Source organism: Phyllostomus discolor, chromosome 5 (genome assembly GCF_004126475.2).
Source record: "Phyllostomus discolor isolate MPI-MPIP mPhyDis1 chromosome 5, mPhyDis1.pri.v3, whole genome shotgun sequence".
NCBI lineage: Eukaryota > Metazoa > Chordata > Mammalia > Chiroptera > Phyllostomidae > Phyllostomus > Phyllostomus discolor.
Genome location: NC_040907.2, coordinates 2725930 through 2744405, shown reverse-complemented (window position 1 = coordinate 2744405; position 18476 = coordinate 2725930). Strand labels below are relative to the sequence as shown.

The 18476-nt window shown below is 63.4% G+C and overlaps 1 protein-coding gene across 3 annotated transcripts in view; it reads left to right on the top strand.

Annotated features, from left to right (window-relative positions):
• NPHP4 (nephrocystin 4) overlaps positions 1-18476 on the top strand; it is a 65488-nt gene that overhangs the window by 22521 nt on the left and 24491 nt on the right. For all 3 annotated transcript variants that reach the window (XM_036025225.1, XM_028511538.2, XM_036025226.1), the window contains 4 exons: positions 6720-6902; positions 12189-12318; positions 16715-16776; positions 18307-18414. In XM_036025225.1, coding sequence (XP_035881118.1) covers positions 6720-6902; positions 12189-12318; positions 16715-16776; positions 18307-18414 — 483 coding nt within the window. The remainder of the gene's footprint in view (positions 1-6719; positions 6903-12188; positions 12319-16714; positions 16777-18306; positions 18415-18476) is intronic.

Here is an 18476-nt window from a genome sequence, read left to right as displayed (position 1 = left end):
TGGCGGTTCATCTCAGCCGAAACACGGGGATCCACCGTGACCCACCTTTCCTGTGCGGTGACCGGTCAGGGTCCACCTCGTCCTTCCGCACGTGGCGTCCGGTTTTCCCGGCAGCACTTGCTGAAGAGGCTCTGCGTTCCCTGTTGACGGTCAGGGCTCTTGTCCCCAGTCACCGAGGGCAGCTCTCTGGGCCTGCCCCTCTGCTCCGTCTGTCTGTCCGTCCATCCATCCGTGAGCCTGCCTGTGCGCGGGCACCTTGCGGTGCTGCTCACTGTGGCTCTGTGCGAAGTTCTCTCCCGACGCTGTTGGCCTGCCCGCGGCTGGCCCTGGAGGGTTCGGCGGGCTTGAGGGTGGGGTTTGCATTTCTGCAGGACGGGGCGCTGGGGTGTCGGCAGGGGCCGCGCCGACTCTGCAGGGGCCTTGGGGCGTGTCAGCGTTCCTCGCGGTGTTTGGGTTTGCGGTCCGTGAACACGGGGTGGTTTCACTCACCCCCTTCCCCGCCTTCTCTTTCCAGCGACGTCCGTCCGCGGTGTTCACGCGTGAGTCCCCTCCTCCTCGGCCTCGCGGCTCTCCCGGCTCCGTGCCGGGCCGAAGCGGGGAGGCGCGTTCCTGCCTTCCCCGGAGGAGGAGCTCTCTGCCTTGCGTGGGGCGCGGTGTTTGCTGCGGGCTTCTCTCACGTGGCTTTTATCACACTGAAGTGCTTTTCTTCTAGTCCTAGTTGTTGAGCGTGTTTTTTTTTTATACCAAAAGGGTGTTGAATTTCGTCGACCGCTGTACTGCGTCCGTGGAGAAGATGGTGTGGTTCTCCCACCCTCTGTTCTGTCCGTGGGGCGTGCTGCGTGGGTCGGTGCGCTGCATTTCGTGTGCCCGACCGTCCCTGCGTCCCAGGACCAGGGTCCTCCGGGCCAGGGTGTCAGGGTGTCAGGGTGCGCGGTCCCTTTCCTGTGCGGCCGGCCGAGCTCTGCTCGCCGGTGTGTTGCTGAGCATCTTTGCGTATGTGTTCATAAAGATTATTCTGCAGTTTGCTTTCTTTCTTTTAAAGATTTTATGTATTTAGTTTTAGAGAGGGAAGGGAGAGAGAGAGAGAGAGAGAGAAACATCAATGTGCAGGTGCTGGGGGCCGTGGCCTGCAATCCTGGCATGTGCCCTGACTGGGAATCGAACCTGCGATGCTTTGGTTTGCAGCCCGCGCTCAGTCCACTGAGCTGCGCCAGCCAGGGCTTGCAGTTTGCTTCCTGGTGGTGTCTTTCTCCGGCTCGGGTGTCAGTTATGCTGGCCTTGTAGAAAAAGTTAGGAACTGTTCCCTCCCCCTCACTTTCTGGGGGGAAATTTTGGGAAGGTACTAGTATTAGTTCTTAAAGTGTTTGGCAGAATTCGCCATTGAAAAGCCCTAAGGCCCAACGCTTTTCTTTGTTGGGAGACGTGATTCAGTCTCCTTACCAGTTAGTCTGACCAGTTTTCCCGTGTCTTTGTGATTTGGTCTCCGTAGGCTGGTGTTCCCAGGAGTTTGTCCGGTTCTGCTAGGTTGGCAGTTAGCTGGGGAAGTCTGCGACCATCAGATTGGGGATCCCTTACAAGTGCAACATTTTACTTCTTTCTTGTGGCTTTCATGATTCTCTTTGTCTTTTGAAAGTTTGGTTATAGCTCGGCTTGGTGCTCGGTGTGGGTCCCTGCGGGGCCTTCCTGCTCGGAGTTCTTTGGTGTTTATGTTCGTGTCTTTGCTCCAGCTCAGATGGCTGTGAGGCGCTCCTTGCTCACACAGTCTCTCTGTTCCTTCCTCCCCCCCCCTCCCCAGGCCCCCACGCCGGGGCGCCGTTCCCCTCGGTGTCCCACGGGCCCTGCAGCGCCGTTCGCTTTCCTTCACTCCCTTCTTCCCCGTTCTTCAGACTCGGTGCTGTGCGACATTGCTGGGTGCAACGTGTGCCGTGTCTTGGGGCCAAACTTTCAAGAAGAAAATCTTTTGTTTAAATTTTTTTATTTATTCACTTTTAGAGAGGGAAGGGAGGGAGAGAGAGAGCGTGCTCGCGAGAGAGAAACATCAGTGTGCGGTTGCTGGGGGCCGTGGCCTACAACCCGGGCATGTACCCTGGCTGGGAATTGAACCTGCGACACTTTGGTTCGCAGCCCGCGCTCAATCCACTGAGCTACGCCAGCCAGGGCTGCTTTAATTTTTTAATCCAGTTATTTATTTACTTATATTCAGATAGTTGCTTTTTTGTATTATAATTTTAGCATTTACTTTTGAATGCATCATGGTCCCAGAAGTTTTGTGTAACAAATACTTACAAAACCCAAGAACAGGTACAAGGCACAAGACATTTTAATGACTACTGCCCGTGTATATGCACATTTTAGTTTTCCCCTCAGAATTTGGGCAAAAAAAAAGGACGTCATCCACGGCCACATTCGGTAATCTCCGTGGTTTCATCCTCCCGTGCGCCGACTCCTCCTTGCTCCCTCAGGTCCGCCGTCAAGCCCACCTCGGTCCCGTGTTCCTGCCTCGCTCCAACCCCTGACTCCCTCCCCCCGCGCGTCTGGAAGGCGGGTTGGAGAGCCCGGGGGTCTCAGGGGGGCTGCCGTGGCGGTGCCCCGCCCAGAACCAGGGGTGTCCTTCCATTCGTTCCCGTCTGTTTTTGAGCCTTTCCGGAGTGGTTTCCAAAACTACTTTGAAAAACGCAGTTTAGAACAGCCGAGCCGTTCTTGTTAAGTTTATTCATAGATACGTAATTTTTGCGCTGCTATTGTAAATGAGGTTTTCTTCTTTATAATATCTTCTAGCCTAACAAGGTAGGGCTTTTCAGTTTTTATATTTTTGCTTGTGTGGTGAGTCATGTTTAAAAAAATTACCGGCGCTTTATAAAGCTCGTATGTACCACGCAGGGTTTTAGAATTACGCTCTACTTTGAGATGCTTACAGACGCCCGTGCAGCTGTGAGACGTAAGCGAGAGGCCTGTGGCCCTTCGCTGACCGGCCCCGGTGGCCACACTGTCGTGTGACGAGCGAGGCTTGGACTTCAGGGCCAGCCGGCCGGCGTTTTCTCCATCCTCGCGTGTGCTCTGAGTCCTGTCCGCGGCCTCGGCCTGCGGTCCCCTCCTTGCCCTGTGCCTTTGTCTGTCACCCTCTCCTCTCCAGCCGTGGCCAGGGTCGCCCAGTGTGGTGGGGGTAGGGTGGGGTGTGACTGTGGATGGCTGCACGTTCACTGGGTCTCCGGGCGGGCGTCTCAGCCAGAGAGCTGCTTCTCCGGAGACCCCTGGACGCTGCCGTGGGGAGACCGGGCCCATCTCGTGTGCACCCCTGCTCTGGACTCGTGCTGCCCCGGGGCAGGGAGTCCACTGTGGACTGGGGTGGGGGGCCTGGGCCCACGGAGGGGAGGGGCAGTGCCCCGGGAAGGGAGGCCCGGCCCCCAAACCCGAGCCCCGCGGGTGAGGGCTCTGCAGGACTCAGTCGGAGATGGAGGGAGGCCCAGCCCGGCACCGGCACCTTCTCTCCTGGCTCTCCCCCTCGGGTTCCAGGGTGTTCGGCAACTGGGAATCTGAAGAGAACCTCGTCCCTTGTCCAGCGTCCAGCTCCGAGTCCCCGGAGCTGGTGTGCGTGTGCCCAGCCCAGCACGCCCCTTCTCCCCTCCCAGGACGGCCTCGGGCCGCCCACCGTGCGCGGCTGCAGCCTCTCAGCGGTCTGCCTTTTGGGGCTGTGGTGAGGGTCACGTGCATGGGGTGTGTCATGGTCACGTCTGCACCGTGTGAGTGCGCACACGCCTGTGCCCGGCCCAGGGCCCCGAGCTGCCTCCCTGCCCCCCCCCCCAGTAATATGGTTCCCTCAGCTTCTCCCCCCTCTTTGTTCCTGGCGGCATCTTCACTCCTCTGTGACCTGTGTGACACCAGGGACATCGAGGGACGTTTCACACCACAGTGTGTTTTTATCCATTTGCATTCGGCCAAGTGCCCCAGAGTGGTGGTGGCCCCCACCGGGGGTTCGTCCCTGGGCTTGTCTCTGCCGTGGTCTCGGGGGCAGGGACCTCCCCCCGCCCTGTCGCCCCTGCAGTGTGTCACTGGGCCGTGGGGCCGTGGTGCCCGGACTCGGTGTGGCGGGAGTGGCCTGGAGGCCAGCGTGGGGCCCTGGGTGGAGGGACCATCGGCCCCGTGAAGTGACTGGCGTTCAACCTGCTGCCGAGTGAGTCTCGGGTTGCTCTGACGACGGAGGCCAAGGGCGCTCGGTCTGGTTCCTGGGGCTGCCGGCACAAATGGCCGTGAACTCTGAGGCTTAAAACAACGGGCATCTTTTCCTGTGCAGTCTGAGGCTGCCGCTCCCAAGTGAGCTCCGCTGTGCCCAGGCCGGGGTGTCGGCAGAGCTGGGTGGAGGCGGGGGCGGGGGTCCCGCCTCCTCCAGGAGGTGTGGCTGTGGGCATTCTGCGGCCGCGGCCTCTGCCTGCGGCGGCCTGGCCTCCGCGTGCGTCCCCGCCTCTCGGTGCTCGCTGAGCTGCTCTCCTGAGGACGCTGGTCCCGGAGTCAGGCCCTGGGCAGCCTCGCTCTCCTCCATCTCACACCACTAATTAATTAAGTTTACCGTCTGCCTGGCGCAGAGTCCAGGGGTTAGGGGGTGGGCGTGCCTCCTGGGGCCGCCGTGCCCTGCCCTGCGGGACCCCCGACTGCCGCTTTCCCAGGGTCAGGGGTCGGTTTTCTCTTTGCACTTCGCCCGTGCAGTGACACCTCCGCTCCGAGACAGACCCGGCTCACGGTCCGGGCGCGCGCCTGTGGCCCTTTGCCCGCTGTTCGCTCTTCTGATTAAGAGCCTCAGTGGAAACACCTCAGAGAACGTTTTCTCTTCCGTTTGCATGAAGTCAAACCCCGTTCGCAGGATGAGACGTTAGAAAGTAGCGGATCTGATCTCAGCCACCAGAAGCCACTGACGGAGGAGCTGCTTCCAGGACCAGCTGGGGGCGCCGGCCTCCTCCTCAGAGCGGGGGGAGGGGCTGTCCGGGAGGGTCCTGCTGCGGTTCAGCCAGGTGCCCCCTGCTGCAGTGTCACCTGCCTGCTGCTGCTCTGGAGAGGGTGCGGGGTAACAGGCTGCAGCCCGAGGGACCGCCCCGGGGCCCTCCCTGACCTGCCCCCCCCCCCCCCCGCCCCAGTCTCCGGAGGGCTGGTCCGTGACTCACTGAGCATCAGAGGTGAGAAACAGAAGGATGGAAGGTGGATGTACGCGCAACTGGCAGAATTCCACCCAGAAGAGAGCTGCATTGACCGTGAACCGAAAACCACGAGGGACTGTGAAATTGGAAAATTAGGGGTCAGAGTCACCCAATTTGAGAAATTAAACCAGAAGGACTTACACACAAAAAGCATGGAAACTTGGATTTGATTTCATTTTGACTTTATAATAAACTGGATTTTGTAGACGATTGTTTACCAAAGGGGCCCAGATCTTATTGAATGCGTGCCGTTTTCTGAGGCCTGTTTCCCGGATACATTGGTGATACTTTTATTCTTAAAAAGCAGCGGCTTTGTGACCAGCCCCTCACTGGCGCACGGCAGCTGCCCGGGACTGTGGGTGTCGCCGTCAGCTGCCACTGGGGGAGGCCCAGGTGCCTCGTCTCTGGTGGACGGAGGCGGGCGCTTGGGGCTCTTACTTTGCTGAGTTCTTGCTCGCCCTCCCGGGACGTGGGGTTATTTCTTGTTGAATTGACAGGGACCCACTGCCTGCTCGCCCCCGTGACTGGGGCAAAGCGTGGCCATGGCTTCACCTGAGGTCTGGACCTTGGCTCCAGTCAAGGGTCAGCGTGTGGTTTGAGGTCCAGCGATGACGGGGAAGTGAGACAAACAGAGCCACGTGCTGATCCGGGTGCCTTCCCCGCCAGGACGTAGAGGGTGCGATAGGGTGGGGCACTGCCCGGCAAGGAACGGCTGGGAGACCGGCCTGGGTGGGTGGGGCGTGCGGCTCTCCTCTGCGGGGACCCACTCACGTGTGTGCAGTCTGCATCAGGGCCAGAAGGGGCCTTCTGTGTGTGCGAGTGTCGGCCCTTCTCCGCCCGGCGCAGGCCAGGTGTGGCCTGTCCGGCCAGAGGTGCAGGGGGTCGGGGAGCCCAGCCACCCCCTGAGCCTCACCTTCCAGTGGCTCCCGACACAGCTGCAGTCAGCCGGCCCCCGGCCCCTCCCTTCGGGGAGGCGCCCTGCACCCTTCCTTCCCCAGGCCTGGGCCTCCACTCCTCCCCAGGGCTGCCTGCGTCCGTGACTACGCCTGCCGCAGGCTGGTGGTCAGAGGGACAGTGGGACGGAGGGCCCCGCCCCCTGGGCTGCTCGGGGACAGTGAGGATGCACCGTTCTCTGGCCTGCCGCATCCCAGAGGGCCAGCTGGTGCTGTGCCGGGGTAGGCGGGGGGCGGCAGGGAGCCAGGCTGTGCTCACAGCCCATGTGCCCACCCACCGCCTTCGGGCCCTTTCTCCTCCTGCATCCCCCACCCCCTCCCCGTGGCTTGGCCTCCTCCAGGTGGGGGCTCCGGGCCAGGCCAGCGGGCTCTCAGAACAGGAGGCCGGCTTCCCTGCGGCTTCCCTGCGCTCTGCTGCCGTGGGACGCCGTGTCCTGCTTCTGCTTCGGGCCCTTCCCGCGTGAGACGGCCGTGAGGCTCCCTGGCCTGGCCACCTGCTCCCTCCGGTGAGAACGCCCTGCCCCCCGCCTGCGGGGACGGTGTGGTGGCTCACGCGCCATGTGCCTTGTTCCCGTTCCAGGCGGCTTCTGCCACCTCCCTGGCCAGCCTGGCGTGCACGCGCACGGTGCGCTGGGCCGTCTGGAGGCCCGGGCTGGAGGCGGGCTCCGGGAGCCTGATGCTGCCTCTCCAGGGCGGGATCCGGCCCAGCCCCCTGCACCGCCTGGTCTACAAGGTGCCCCCGGCCAGCATGAGCTCCGAAGAGGTGAGTCGTCGACGCTTCACAATTACGACTCTTACTACCAGGAGCTTCTAGCAGGCGCCTGCATGTTCAGAAGTTGGCACGTGTGTTTGCTGATGTTTCACGAGGAGATTTTGTTCCTCGTGGGTGTGCCCTTAAAGACGTGTGATTGCTGAGTTGCTGTGAGCTGTGAGCTCACGGAGGCCACCTTGACCTTGGGTCTGTACATCACTCTCCACGTGCGTCAGTCTCTCGGGTGACCTGCGGGGCTGTGGTTCTTATGTGTACGCACTTGGCAACCAGATCCACGCCGGTGCTGCCTGAGGCTTTTAGAGAAGGACTTGGGAACGCGTGGCGCCCTGGGGGGCGGGCCCCAAGTGGCACGAGGGCCGGGGAGGGAGCCAGGCGGCCGGCGTGCAGCCCAGCGCGTCCTGGGGCTGGTCACTCACACCCGCAGGCCCCGGCTCTCCCCGGCCATGGGAGGAGGGCGGGACCACAGCCAGGGTTGGAAAAACGCCACTTTTGAAAGGAGGCTGTCTCTGAACCGCGGTGTGGGGAGCACAGGGGGTGGGGCACAGCCAGGTGGGGGGGGGTATGAGTGGTGTCGTCTGTCCCCGGCTCACTGGTGGCCTTGCGGGTTGGCCAGCAGTGACCCAGGGGGCCACAGACACTGTGGGGAACCCCCGCCCTGGCCCCGGTGTGCCAGCGGCACCCTGTCTGGGCACGCCGGCGGTTCTTCCGCTTCTGCCCCCGAAACGCGCCCAGCCTGTCTCAGCAGGACTTGGGTGTCTCGTTTTCCTGGGTAAAGGGACCGTCCCTGCTATTTCTGCGTGTCCCCTGTGTGCTGACTCCAGCAGCAAACGTTGCTTCAGCGCTGTCCTTTATGACTTGGACGACGATACCTTGGGGACCTGCACGGGGGCCGCTGACGGTGCGGCTTCTGTTGCTGTGAAGGACGCCTCTCACTGTGGGGCCGAGTGTCCCTTCGCTCCCGCTGGGTCTGGCCGGAGCCCGGGGCACAGAACCGCCGCGTCACGGTGCGAGGCCCGTGTGCTGTGGCCAGAGTCTCATGCACCCCCTCCCTTCCTCCCCTCGGCCTCCCCTGCAGGTAAACAAACTCTCGCTTCCTTGGGTTTGGGCTTCTCGTGCCACTGCGTCCCCGTCCTGACTGGGTGAAGGTCTGGCTCTCTTAAGGACACGGACACATCGAACGCTGCCACTTGTCACAGGGACTGTCACTTCTAGTCCAAGAGTGTCTCCAGGTCATCCCTGCTGACGTTCCGGGCCCACCGCCCTGCGTGTTGCAGGCCAGTGGCAGTCCCGCCCCCTCCCCCACACTAGATGATGGGCCGGCCCCATGCCCACAGGCCCCGCCCCTCCGAGTGCCCTGGGGGCGGGGCTGCCCGCTCGGACGAGCACGCCCTCTCCAGAGATGGTGAGTGAGGGCGGTCACAGACCTGGCTCACCCCCCCCCCCCCCACTGCTGAAAGCCCTCCCGCTCCCTCCTGGACCTGTCACCGTTGGCGACAGCCCCTGCACCTGCAAAGTCAGGCTGCCGGACACTGGGGTGGCCTGTCCTCTGCCCCTCCCCCAGCTAGGTCACCTTACTCGCTTACACCCCCCTGGGAAAAACACCCGAGCCCGTGGAGCCGGCAGGTGAGTGGGAGTGGCAGGCGTCAATCCACGGAGAGTGGGAGTGGGGAGAACTTACCGTGACTGGCAGCAGTAAACCCCCGGAAGGGCAACAGAGACGATACCACTTGAGTCCTCCTCCTCTTGAGCTCCTGCGAGTGTGTTTGATGTCGAGGCCACGATTACAACAGTGGTAGGATTTGTGGTGTATGTATGTATACACACACACATAAATGAGCGATATGTGTAGTTTTACCGTGTGTGTGTGTGTGTGTGTGTGTATAGGCAACTACAAAATCAAGGGGAAGGGTAAAGAGATCTGTGTGCTGATCGGGTGTCCACATCCCACTTGAGGTAATAAAATACCGATTCTGAGTAGTCCGACCAATCACTAAAAATATGATACAAAGAGACAGTGAAAACCCCACTGGATGGAGAACATGGAGCAACTCCAAAGGGGTCAGGAGGGGGAGCAGGAATGCACAACCGAGGGAACGGATGATGGCGAACGGCAGCCCCGAGTCCCGACAGACGAGGACGCCGTGAACTGTGAGCCGTCTGAGCGTGCCGCCCTGGAGGCGGAGACTGTCCGGTCGTGTGAGAGAACCAGGTCCACCAGACGCGGTGGCCGGGCGCTCCCTGCAGGGGCCGTGATGCGGGTTGGTGGGCGGAGACGGGCCGGGAGGCATCCCGTGCCAACACTGAGCCGGCAAGACTGGAGTGGAGGCCAGGTCGGACTTGGAGCAAAGGCAATAAATGTCCGGGAAGGAGGGAGATATTGCACGTGATAAGGGGGTCAGTTCACCAGAAGACGTAGCACCCTAGGAGTGTGTGCACCTGAGGCAGAGGACAGAGCTTCAGAACGTGTCAGGCGGCAGTCCCGGGACTGAAAGGAGGGGCGGACGAGTCACGGGGCGGTCTGGGCCTCCTTCAGGCCTCCGGGGCAGGCTGCGTACCCGCGGCCAGAGAGCGACCGAGACGCAGGCGAGTGTCCTGCCCGTCGCCACCTACCACCGGTCTAAGTGACATCGATCAGACGCCTCCCCACCGCCAGCAGAACACGCATTCTTTCCAAGCGCACATGGGACATTCACCGAGACCATGTCCTGGGTCACACGCACACACGCACACACACACACAGCTTTAACAATATTAAAAGAATTGAAATTATACAAGATATATTCTGTGATTGTGATGGAATTACGTTAGAAATAAATAACAAAGATAATGCGAAAAATTAGACACTTGGAAATTAAACTATACGTTTCTGAATAACCCATTGTTTAGGAGGAGACCTCAGGGAAGGGGAAGATAATATTTTGAACTGAACAAAAATGAAAATACAACGTATCGAAATGTGTAGGATGCGGCTAACGTGGAGATTTATAGTGTTAAGTGCTCGTATTAGAACAAGAAAAGGGTCTCAAGTCTATGGTTTAATCTCCCACCTTTAGAAACTAGAAAAAGAAGAACAAAATAAACCCAAAGCAAGCAGGAAAAAATAACAAAGCTAAGAGAAGAAGTCAGTGAATTTGAGAACAGAAAAACAATAAAGAAAAAAATGGAGAACGGCAAAAAGACCAAAAACCAATCATTTGAAAAGATCAATAAAATCGATAAACCCCTAGCGAGATGGAGGAAGCAAAGAGGGAGGACACACCCCAGACCCCACGGGCCTCAGGAGGGTGTCAGGGCGCACACTCTGCGAACCCCTCCGAGCCCACAGATCTGACAACGTGGACGAAGGGGTCAGTCCATCCTGGACAACCAGCCGCCGAGACTCACCCAAGCTTCAGTAGGAAACCTGACATCAATGTCGAGAGAAATGGAAATCATAGTTAAAAAGTATTTTGAAACAGAAATACCCACTCGCTGTGGGTTCACCGTTTAAAGGAGCCACAGTGCCGATCCCTGCTGACGCCTTCCGGAAAGCGGAGGAGACGGGGACGGTTCCCAGTCCGTGCAGCGAGTTACGCCGGCATCGGAAACAAGAAGGAAACTTCGGACACAGACACAAAACACTGAACCAAATATTAGCAAATCGAACCCAACGACATGGAAGACAGCACACTGCGACCAGGCGGGGGTCTGCCCCGGAACTCAAGGCCATTTTCTTTGTGAAAGTCAGTAACTGCAATTCACCACAGTCACAGCCTAAAGGAGGAAAACGGTGGGATCCTGGCCACTGACGCAGAGACACATTTGACAAAATTTAACGGCCGTTTATGTAGACACTCGGAGCAAGAATTCCCTCAGTCTGGTCCCAGCGTTCACAAAGCCCTTGGTTAGCTCACACGTCACAGTGGGGGGCTGAGCGCGCCCCTGGGCCCGGGGCCAGGCGGCAGAGGTCCGCTGGGAGCCTTCAGAACCTCGCTCAGCGCTGCCCTGGGTTCGGGGGGTCCCGGCCGTGCAGCCCGGCGAGGGCACACAGTGGAAGACGCGCAGATTGGAGAGGAGGGGGCGTCAGAGCTGCCCTGCCCTCCGACGGCTGGGGCGCCCCTGCAGGGGACCCCCAGGCAGCGACAGGAAACTCCTGAAGTGCGGGAGGGAGTTCGTCGAGGCTGCAGGGCATGCTGCCGGGGGTCAAGTGTTTAATAGTCGCCCTCGTGTCTGCACACGGGCAGTGAGCCGCTGGGAAGGCAGCCTTACCAGTCCCTGTTCTGTGCGGAGGCGCCTGCAGCAGCGGGGTCTGACGGACTGTGTGCGGGGCCTGCCCTCCGAGCACGCGGGCACCCTGCGCTCGGTGCCTGTCCTCGTTTTCCTTGTGGCCGCCCTGCCGTGCGGTCGGACGGCCGAAACCCCCGGAGAGCTGGGACCGCTTTACCGAGATTCACTGTGACGGGGGGCAGATGCGGAGTCCCAAGCGATCCATCCATGACTGAGGCCGTCTCCATCGGATCCCCAGCAGGACGGATCCCCAGCAGGACGTCCTGGAGGCGCACACAAGCCGGCTCTGAAGTGAGTGCCCGAAGGCACAGGAGGGAGAGGGGTGAGAAGGACTGCGAGAAGAGCAGCAGCCACGGCGGGCTCCGGCGAAGCCACGGTGCAGGAAGCGCGCTGGTGGGGGTGGCTGGCCCAGAGGCCAGCGGAGGGGCAGCAGGGAGTACGGGCTCGGGTCACACGCAAGCGCCTTCTGGGAGCAACAGCGCAGGGAGCCGGGCGCTGCGCACTCCCGTGTCTGCGGCAGCTCCCTGTTCTCGCCCGCGCTGGGAACAGCCCAGTCGTGATGGGTGGGTAACAGGTGGGACACCGCATGGCAGGACAGGACGCTGCTCAGCGACGGGAAGGAGTGACCGGAGACGGGCTGAATGAAGGGAGCAGTCTCCACGGTCAGGTGCCACGGGTTCCGGTCACGTGCCCTTCTTGGCAAGCCAGACACGGGGGGGTGGCGTGGCACAGGGTTTGGGAAAGTCCGTTTTCACGGGTTAATTTAAAGGCACGTTCGTAACGGCAGGAATGCTGCGATCCCTGTGCGCGTGGGGGTTATTCTGTGGTGCCGTGTGTGGTCGCCTGGTGTTTTTACGGCCGAGGCTGGTTGCCCTCTGCTCAGAAAGTTGCCTGACTGCAGCCTGAGAGTGCGTGGGTCTTGCCTGGCTGAAGCATCCCGGTAAAAGGGCACTGACAATGGCTGCCAGCGACGATGGCAGCGAGGTCACCTTTGTCTGTGGTCGGTCGCAGGTGAAGCAGGTGGAGTCGGGGACCGTCCACTTCCAGTACTCGCTGAGCCCGGACGGACACCCGGACGCGCCCACAGGGCACCCCCGGGCAGAGCGGCGGCCCTCCGGGAAGACGGCCACGTCCCCTTCAGGTGAGTGCCGGCGGGGAGCTGCCTTCTCGGGCCCGCGGCACGGCCCCCGCCTGTCCCCGGGGAGAGGCGCTCAGTGCACTCAGCACGGAAACGCCAGCCAGGCCACGGACACGGCGGCCACGGGTGGGTGGAAGCGGGTGGCTGAGCTCTGCTCACGGCGGGTGCCGCCCTGCGCCCCGCCCCCCAGTCAGCTCCGCTGCTGGCGGCTCCTGACTCGGGGCCATGGAAGGTTCTGTCGGTGACACTTAGCGGCCACGTCACGTGGCCGTCCTGCCGCACGGGGCTCGAGAATTAGAGGTGGGCCGAGAGCCGTGGGCTGCGGCTCCATCTCGTGTTGTTCATGTGGCCGTGAGCTGGTTGTTTTCAGAGAACGCTTTCTGCGTCCTTGCAGCCCTGTCCGCGAGTGGGCGTCTGGGACCACAGTCTGTGGCTTTAAGGGAGGGGCAGGGGGTCAGCCCTCAGCCAGGAGACGCTGCTCCCTGGGTGGCAATGTGTCGGGTGCGTGCAGGTGGCTAAGGAGCAGCTGGGCTTCGGCCTCCTGTCCGGCGGGCCCCGCCCCTTCTGCTGTGGCTGGCATCTGGTGCGCAGGGCCCCCTGCTCCGTGCCCGAGGCCCACCCAGCCAGCGTCCTGCCTGAGGTCCCTCTGCGGTGAAAAGGGGTTCGGAGGCTAGAAGGGCGTGTCGGGGGGCTAGCCGTGAGCGATCCCGGACCCAGCTCCGAGTGCCCAAAGACCTCGCCGGCTGCAGGAACATTCAAGGTCACGGGTGGCTGGAGTGCTAGAGAGACGGGGGATGAACGGTGAGCCGGGGGAGGGGAGCTCCACGTGCGTCCCTCCCCCGGTGGCTGTCCTGTGGCGGGGCCGCCAGGTGTCGGGGCTGCCTGCCAGCCTCTGCCGGCCGCAGGCCCCGGTTGCTGGGCGAGGCACCCGTGCCTCCCGCCTGGGAGCGTGTTTTTACGAGACACACGAGGCGTTGGGGCCACGGGACCTGCCCCACGCCGCATCTCCGCCGGTCTGTGGTGAGAGCCGTAGAGACAGGCAGATGACCAAGCCTGGTGTGCTCCAGTAGGACTTTGTTGACAACCATGGGTCGAGGGCCACCTCTGGCCGGCCGGGAGGTCGTCATGCGCCAGGCCCTGGTCTGCAGCTCCCTGTTCCACTGTGTCTGCGTCAGGCACCGGGGACGGAAGGACTCAAAGTGGCTTAAGCAGGACAGGGGCGTTACGGGCTCAGGTGACAGAAGACTCCGTGTGGTCATCCACCAGTCCATCTCTCCCGTCCATCTGTCCCCTCGCCCTGGGGCGCTCGGCCCTGGCTCCTTCCAGGAGGGTCTCCAGGTGGCGGCCCAGGAGCCGCACGCGCACCCTCGGGCCTCAGGGCCCGTCCTTTAGTCACGCGTCCCCCCCTGGGCTGCCTCCCTTGCCGTCACCCCCTGGGCGCCTGGTGGGGCCGCCCTCTGTTGGTGAGGGGGCGGGCCACCCATCCGGACTGCATGGTGGGACGTCCTCTGGGAGCCCCCACCCGACCCCCCATGGGAGCTGGGTGCAGAGCAGGGCCCGTGCAGCGAGGAGCGTGGTGGGTGCTCAGGGTGCCCTGGGGCCTCCCCCCCGAGGCCGTGGCGCGCTCCAGGCCTGAGACAGTCCCCTCGCCCCGGAGACGGGCGTCTGCCGGATGGCCGGCTGAGTTGACTCTCTCCTCTGGGTGGGGTGCCCAGGCTGCAGCCCGGCGTTCCGGGGGCAGGGCCGTGGGCTCCTCCCCAAGAGTGGCCGTGGGGGTGGCCGGAAGGGCCTGGCACTGAACTCCGTGCCGACGTGTGGCAGCAGGGTCACTGGCTGTTCGGCCACCGCTGGGGACCGGCAGGTCTGCGTGGACGGGGCCCGGCCACAGCAGCACGACCATCCTCAGCCCAGACGCCAGGCACTGGAAGACCGCTGCCCCCCGAGACCCGGTGCCGCTGGCTGGAGTCCTCGCTAGTGTTTAATGTACGGCGGGAATTTCTTACTTCAACATTTCACCCACCTGTATGGGGCCTCTGGAAATCTTAATGACATGCAGCTGTCGCTTTAAGTGAGGTGCTAGGGTTTTCTGCTCTGAGTGGTCCTTCTCGTTCTTGTATACAATGACCAGGGAGCCAGGGCCCCTCCGGCCCACTCGGCGGGAGCGTGCCGGCAGCCACTAGAGGGCACTGCTTCTTTGTTTTTCCCGACGTGGAATCTCCCTGACCCACATTTTGCTTTCGAATGTTCTGGTGGCGTCAGAATTCCCTTGCGCCGCCGGCTTAACAGCTGTGAGACCCGCCGTGTGGAGGGGCCCGGTCAGCACCCCCCCCCCCCACTTCCTGTGCCCAGAGCCTTTGGGGAAGCACGGCGGCCCCCCACACTGCTGGGGCGGGGCCTTTCAGATGGGTGTGCCCCGACTCCCCAGTGTTGGGGTGCCGTGGGGCCCTGACCAGGTCCTCCTTGTCGGGTGGTTCGTGGTTATGGTGCGTTTTCTGTTAGTCGGGGCCTCCCTGGGGCCCGTGGGTCAGCGGCAGGCGGGTGTCTGCCCCACGGCCAGCACGCCCTTCCCTGCACTGCCTCCTCCTCCAGGCAGGCGACAGCCATGCGGGCAGCGCCCGGCTCCAGGCCGGGAGGGGTTACTGCCCCCGCCCGAGTGTTCGGGTTTCCCCCGCCCAGAGGCTGGCTGGGCTCCTCCCAGCAGAGGAAAATGGTGCCGTTTCCTGCAGTTTTCCCCTCATCACCTAAGTCAGCCTGGGGATGGTCAGGCTCCATTTCGGGCAGAACAAAGGATGCTCCGCTGGCTGCTGCGTTCTGTGCTCCTCTCTGGACTTCGGGGGGTGGGGGGCGAGGTGGGCCAGGGCTGCGGGGCAGAGCTCCGAGATTGTCGGGGAGGGGCCCTCGGAACCCCCACCTGCCGTTACCCCCGGGGAGGCCGGGCTCCGCACTCTCCTGCCTCCCGCCCCGCTGAGCTCATTTCGGCAGCCAGAGGCCCTTGGGTCTCGGGTGTTCCAGGGTCCAGGAGCCGGTCTGGGGGCTGCATGACCTTGGCTGGGTAGAAGGGAGCCAAGCAAGCCGCCTGCTGGCAGGAGGGCCCTCCTGAGGCGGCACCCCCTCGCCTCCCCCTTGCTGTCCCTGCCCCCCATTCCCCCTCAGCCCGGGGTGAACCCGCCCTGCCTTCCCCAGGGGGCAGGGAGAGGAGGGAGGAGGGAGAGCCACGGGCTGGGGTCAGGACCACAGGACGGTCACAGGAGGCAGGGCTGGGCCACCTGGGGCAAGCTGCGACTTCTCAGGGGTCCAGGCCGTCCTCAAGCCCAGCGGGTGTGGGGGTCATGTGCAGTGGACAGAGTCCGGTGGCTGAAGGGAACCGTGGTGAGCGAGGCCGGGTGTGGCGGCGAGGGCAGGAGATGGGTTGTGGTCCTCGGGGACCCCAGGTGGGTCACCCTGGCAGACGGTGCCTCTCTCACGGCTGGGTCAGGAGGGGCTTGGGGTCAGGCCAGGGCAGCCCCCTGGGGGCGGGGCCAGTGGTGTGGGCAGGGCAGCTGCAGGGTGCAGTGCGTGTGAAGTGACCATGAGCCGACACTGGTCTGGCCGTGCAGGGTGTGGGGCGGGGCGAGGCTGCTCGGCCTAGACCTCCCCCCAGGGCCCGGGGACAGGGGTGGGAGCAGGACAGGGCAGCAGCGGCCTGGCTCGCCCGTCCTTGTGTGGGGACAGTGCTCAGCAGGGGGCTCCCGTGGAGGAGGCTGAGACCAGCTGGGCATCACCAAGGTCAGAGGACACTCTTAGCCCCTCGTCAGGGGACCACGTACAGGGCCGGCCCGGACGCCCCCCGGCACTGACACGGCCACACCACCAGCGCGTGGGACTCGGAGGCCAGGCTGTGCGTAGCGGGCCTCTGTGTGGGCGAGTGACGGGAGAGCCGGGGAGCCGTGCAGCCCGGCGGCAGCAGTGTCTGCCGACATGTTTCTCATTTAACGGACCGGGGCTCTGCCCAGCCAGGGTTGCGGCGGGCCAGCTCTCTGAAGGCAGGTATGTGACAGGTGAAAAGATGGGGGCGGGGCCAGGTGAGCACGTGAGCACCTGACCCATCGGTGCTTCCTCCTCTCACGGAGCCGCACTGAGTGAGCCCTGCAGGGCCAGGGGTGGCCGGCGGGCGGCGCCAGAGCGCAGGGTTCATTCTCCGAGGTGGGGGCTTGGGAGGAGCTGCCCTGGGTGGGTTTCACGCTCGCCTGAGTCTTCCCCGCTAAAGTGGTGACTGCCTGGTCGCTGCTGCCAAGCTCTGAGTGGCAGCACCGGATGCCACTGGGGGGGGCGTACATGTCAGGCCCTGAGCTGTTGGAGCTTGGGGGGCCCCAGGCCCCGCCGAGGCTGACGCCACCCCGCCCCGTGTGCTTCCCCCCAGGCCCGCCAGTGCCGCCGCCCCAGGGGCTGCTCGCCTCCCAGGACTCGCCTGTGGGACCCGGGGTAAGTGCGGCCCTGGGGGGCCTTGTCGGGATTCCGGGGCCCGTTGTTCAAAGGCTCTGGGTGCAGGGGTGTTCTCCCTACGTGTGTCTTTAAGGACAGCTGATGCCTGTGTGCTTCCCGGGGCTTGGGGGGGGTCCCTGCAGAGGCCTGGCCCAAGGCTGCTGTCGGGGGCAGGCTCGTCCATGCACAGGGTGGGTTTCCTGCGTGGGTAGGAAGCTCTGGCTCATGGGCCGCTGGCCGGCCGGTGCGGCTGCCCCTCTGGAATCCGAGCCGTTCAAAGGCTGTTCCATGCCCTTGAACGAGGCCAGGCTGGCCCCCCCCCCCCCCCCCCCCAGGACTCTGTCTGCCAGCCTCACCCTGGAAACCGACTTTCCGGAGGACCTGGATGATCCGGAATCAAAGGCCGTCCCCAGGACGCGGGAAGCGGGTTCAGTGTGCGCAGTGCTACTGGGCAACGTGGTCAGACGTGGACGCTGTGCTCCCCTGAAGACACGCGTGTGGAGACGGCCCCCCGGCCTCTCCGTGGGGCTGGCTCGGCGTTCTCCCTGCGGCAGTGTCCATGGACAGGCCCGGGTGTTCAGGGGCCGCGGGACAGCACTTCTCACCTCCGGGGGCAGGAGAGGCTCGTGACAGCCTGTGGCTCTGAGAGGCCCAGACCCTCTCTGCCCCCTGAAGGTGCTGCTGGGATCCCCTGTGGCCCTGTGCACGGCCCCCGCCCCCTGCTCCTTGGACGCCCCTTCAAGCTCCAAGTCCGCCTCTGTACCAGCCCCCCGAGGGCCCACGGTCTCTGCGGGCGGCCAGCGCCCGGTTTAGGGTGTGACTCCAGGGGGTGAGAGAGACGGGGGGTCTCAGGAGAGTGCGGCCCCCCACCCCCACATCGGCTTCTGCAGGAGGCTTACCCGGTGCCAGGCGCTGAGCCACGCCCTTCCCGTGGACTCCCGAGTGATGCTCTCCACAGTCCTGTGCCCCGGGCCCTGTCCTTGTCCCCAGTTTACAGAGCAGGGGGCCGTGGCAAGTGGGTGGGTGACTTGTCCGGGGTCAGGCGGGACTGAGGTGGCCGAGTGGGAGTCCGTCCCCTGCTGTCTGTCTCTGGTGCCCGCACCGGCAGGTTCCCATGGGGGGCGGGGGCACAGGGGTCTGAACCAGGAGGGGCCTTGGCCGAAGTCCGTCCAGAGACGGGGGTGAGACCCGGAGAGGGTCCACGGCCGCTGGCCATCCTGCTGCCCACGGGCACAGAGAGCCCGTCTCTCTGGCCACCTCCCTTCTCCTCTTGCTTTTCCATGTTGCTATTTTTATCCCAATGTCTCAGTCCAGCGGAGACTGTCTCTCACTTACTCGGGCGAAGGGGGTCAGAAAAGGTTTGGGGTTCCAGAGCAGCCGCTGTCCGGAGAGCGCAGGCCTCAGGCCCCGCTGGCCGTTCCGTGGCTCCCCCCTCCCCTCCCCCCGCGGGTGTGGCAGGTGCCGCAGAGGGGCCTTCCCGAGGTCCTCAGGGGGCCTCGTCCCTTCTCACCTGAGCTTTCTCCCCCCCAGCTGTCCCTTTCCCAGCTGGCAGCTTCCCCACGGTCCCCGACTCCCCGCCGCCCGGCCAGGCCCTCGTCCCAGCGGCCCGACAGCCCCGAGCCCTCGCAGGCACAGGCGGTGAGTGCACCCCGTTCCCTCCAGGCAGCGGCTCCAGGCTCCTGACACTGGGAGGGCTCTGA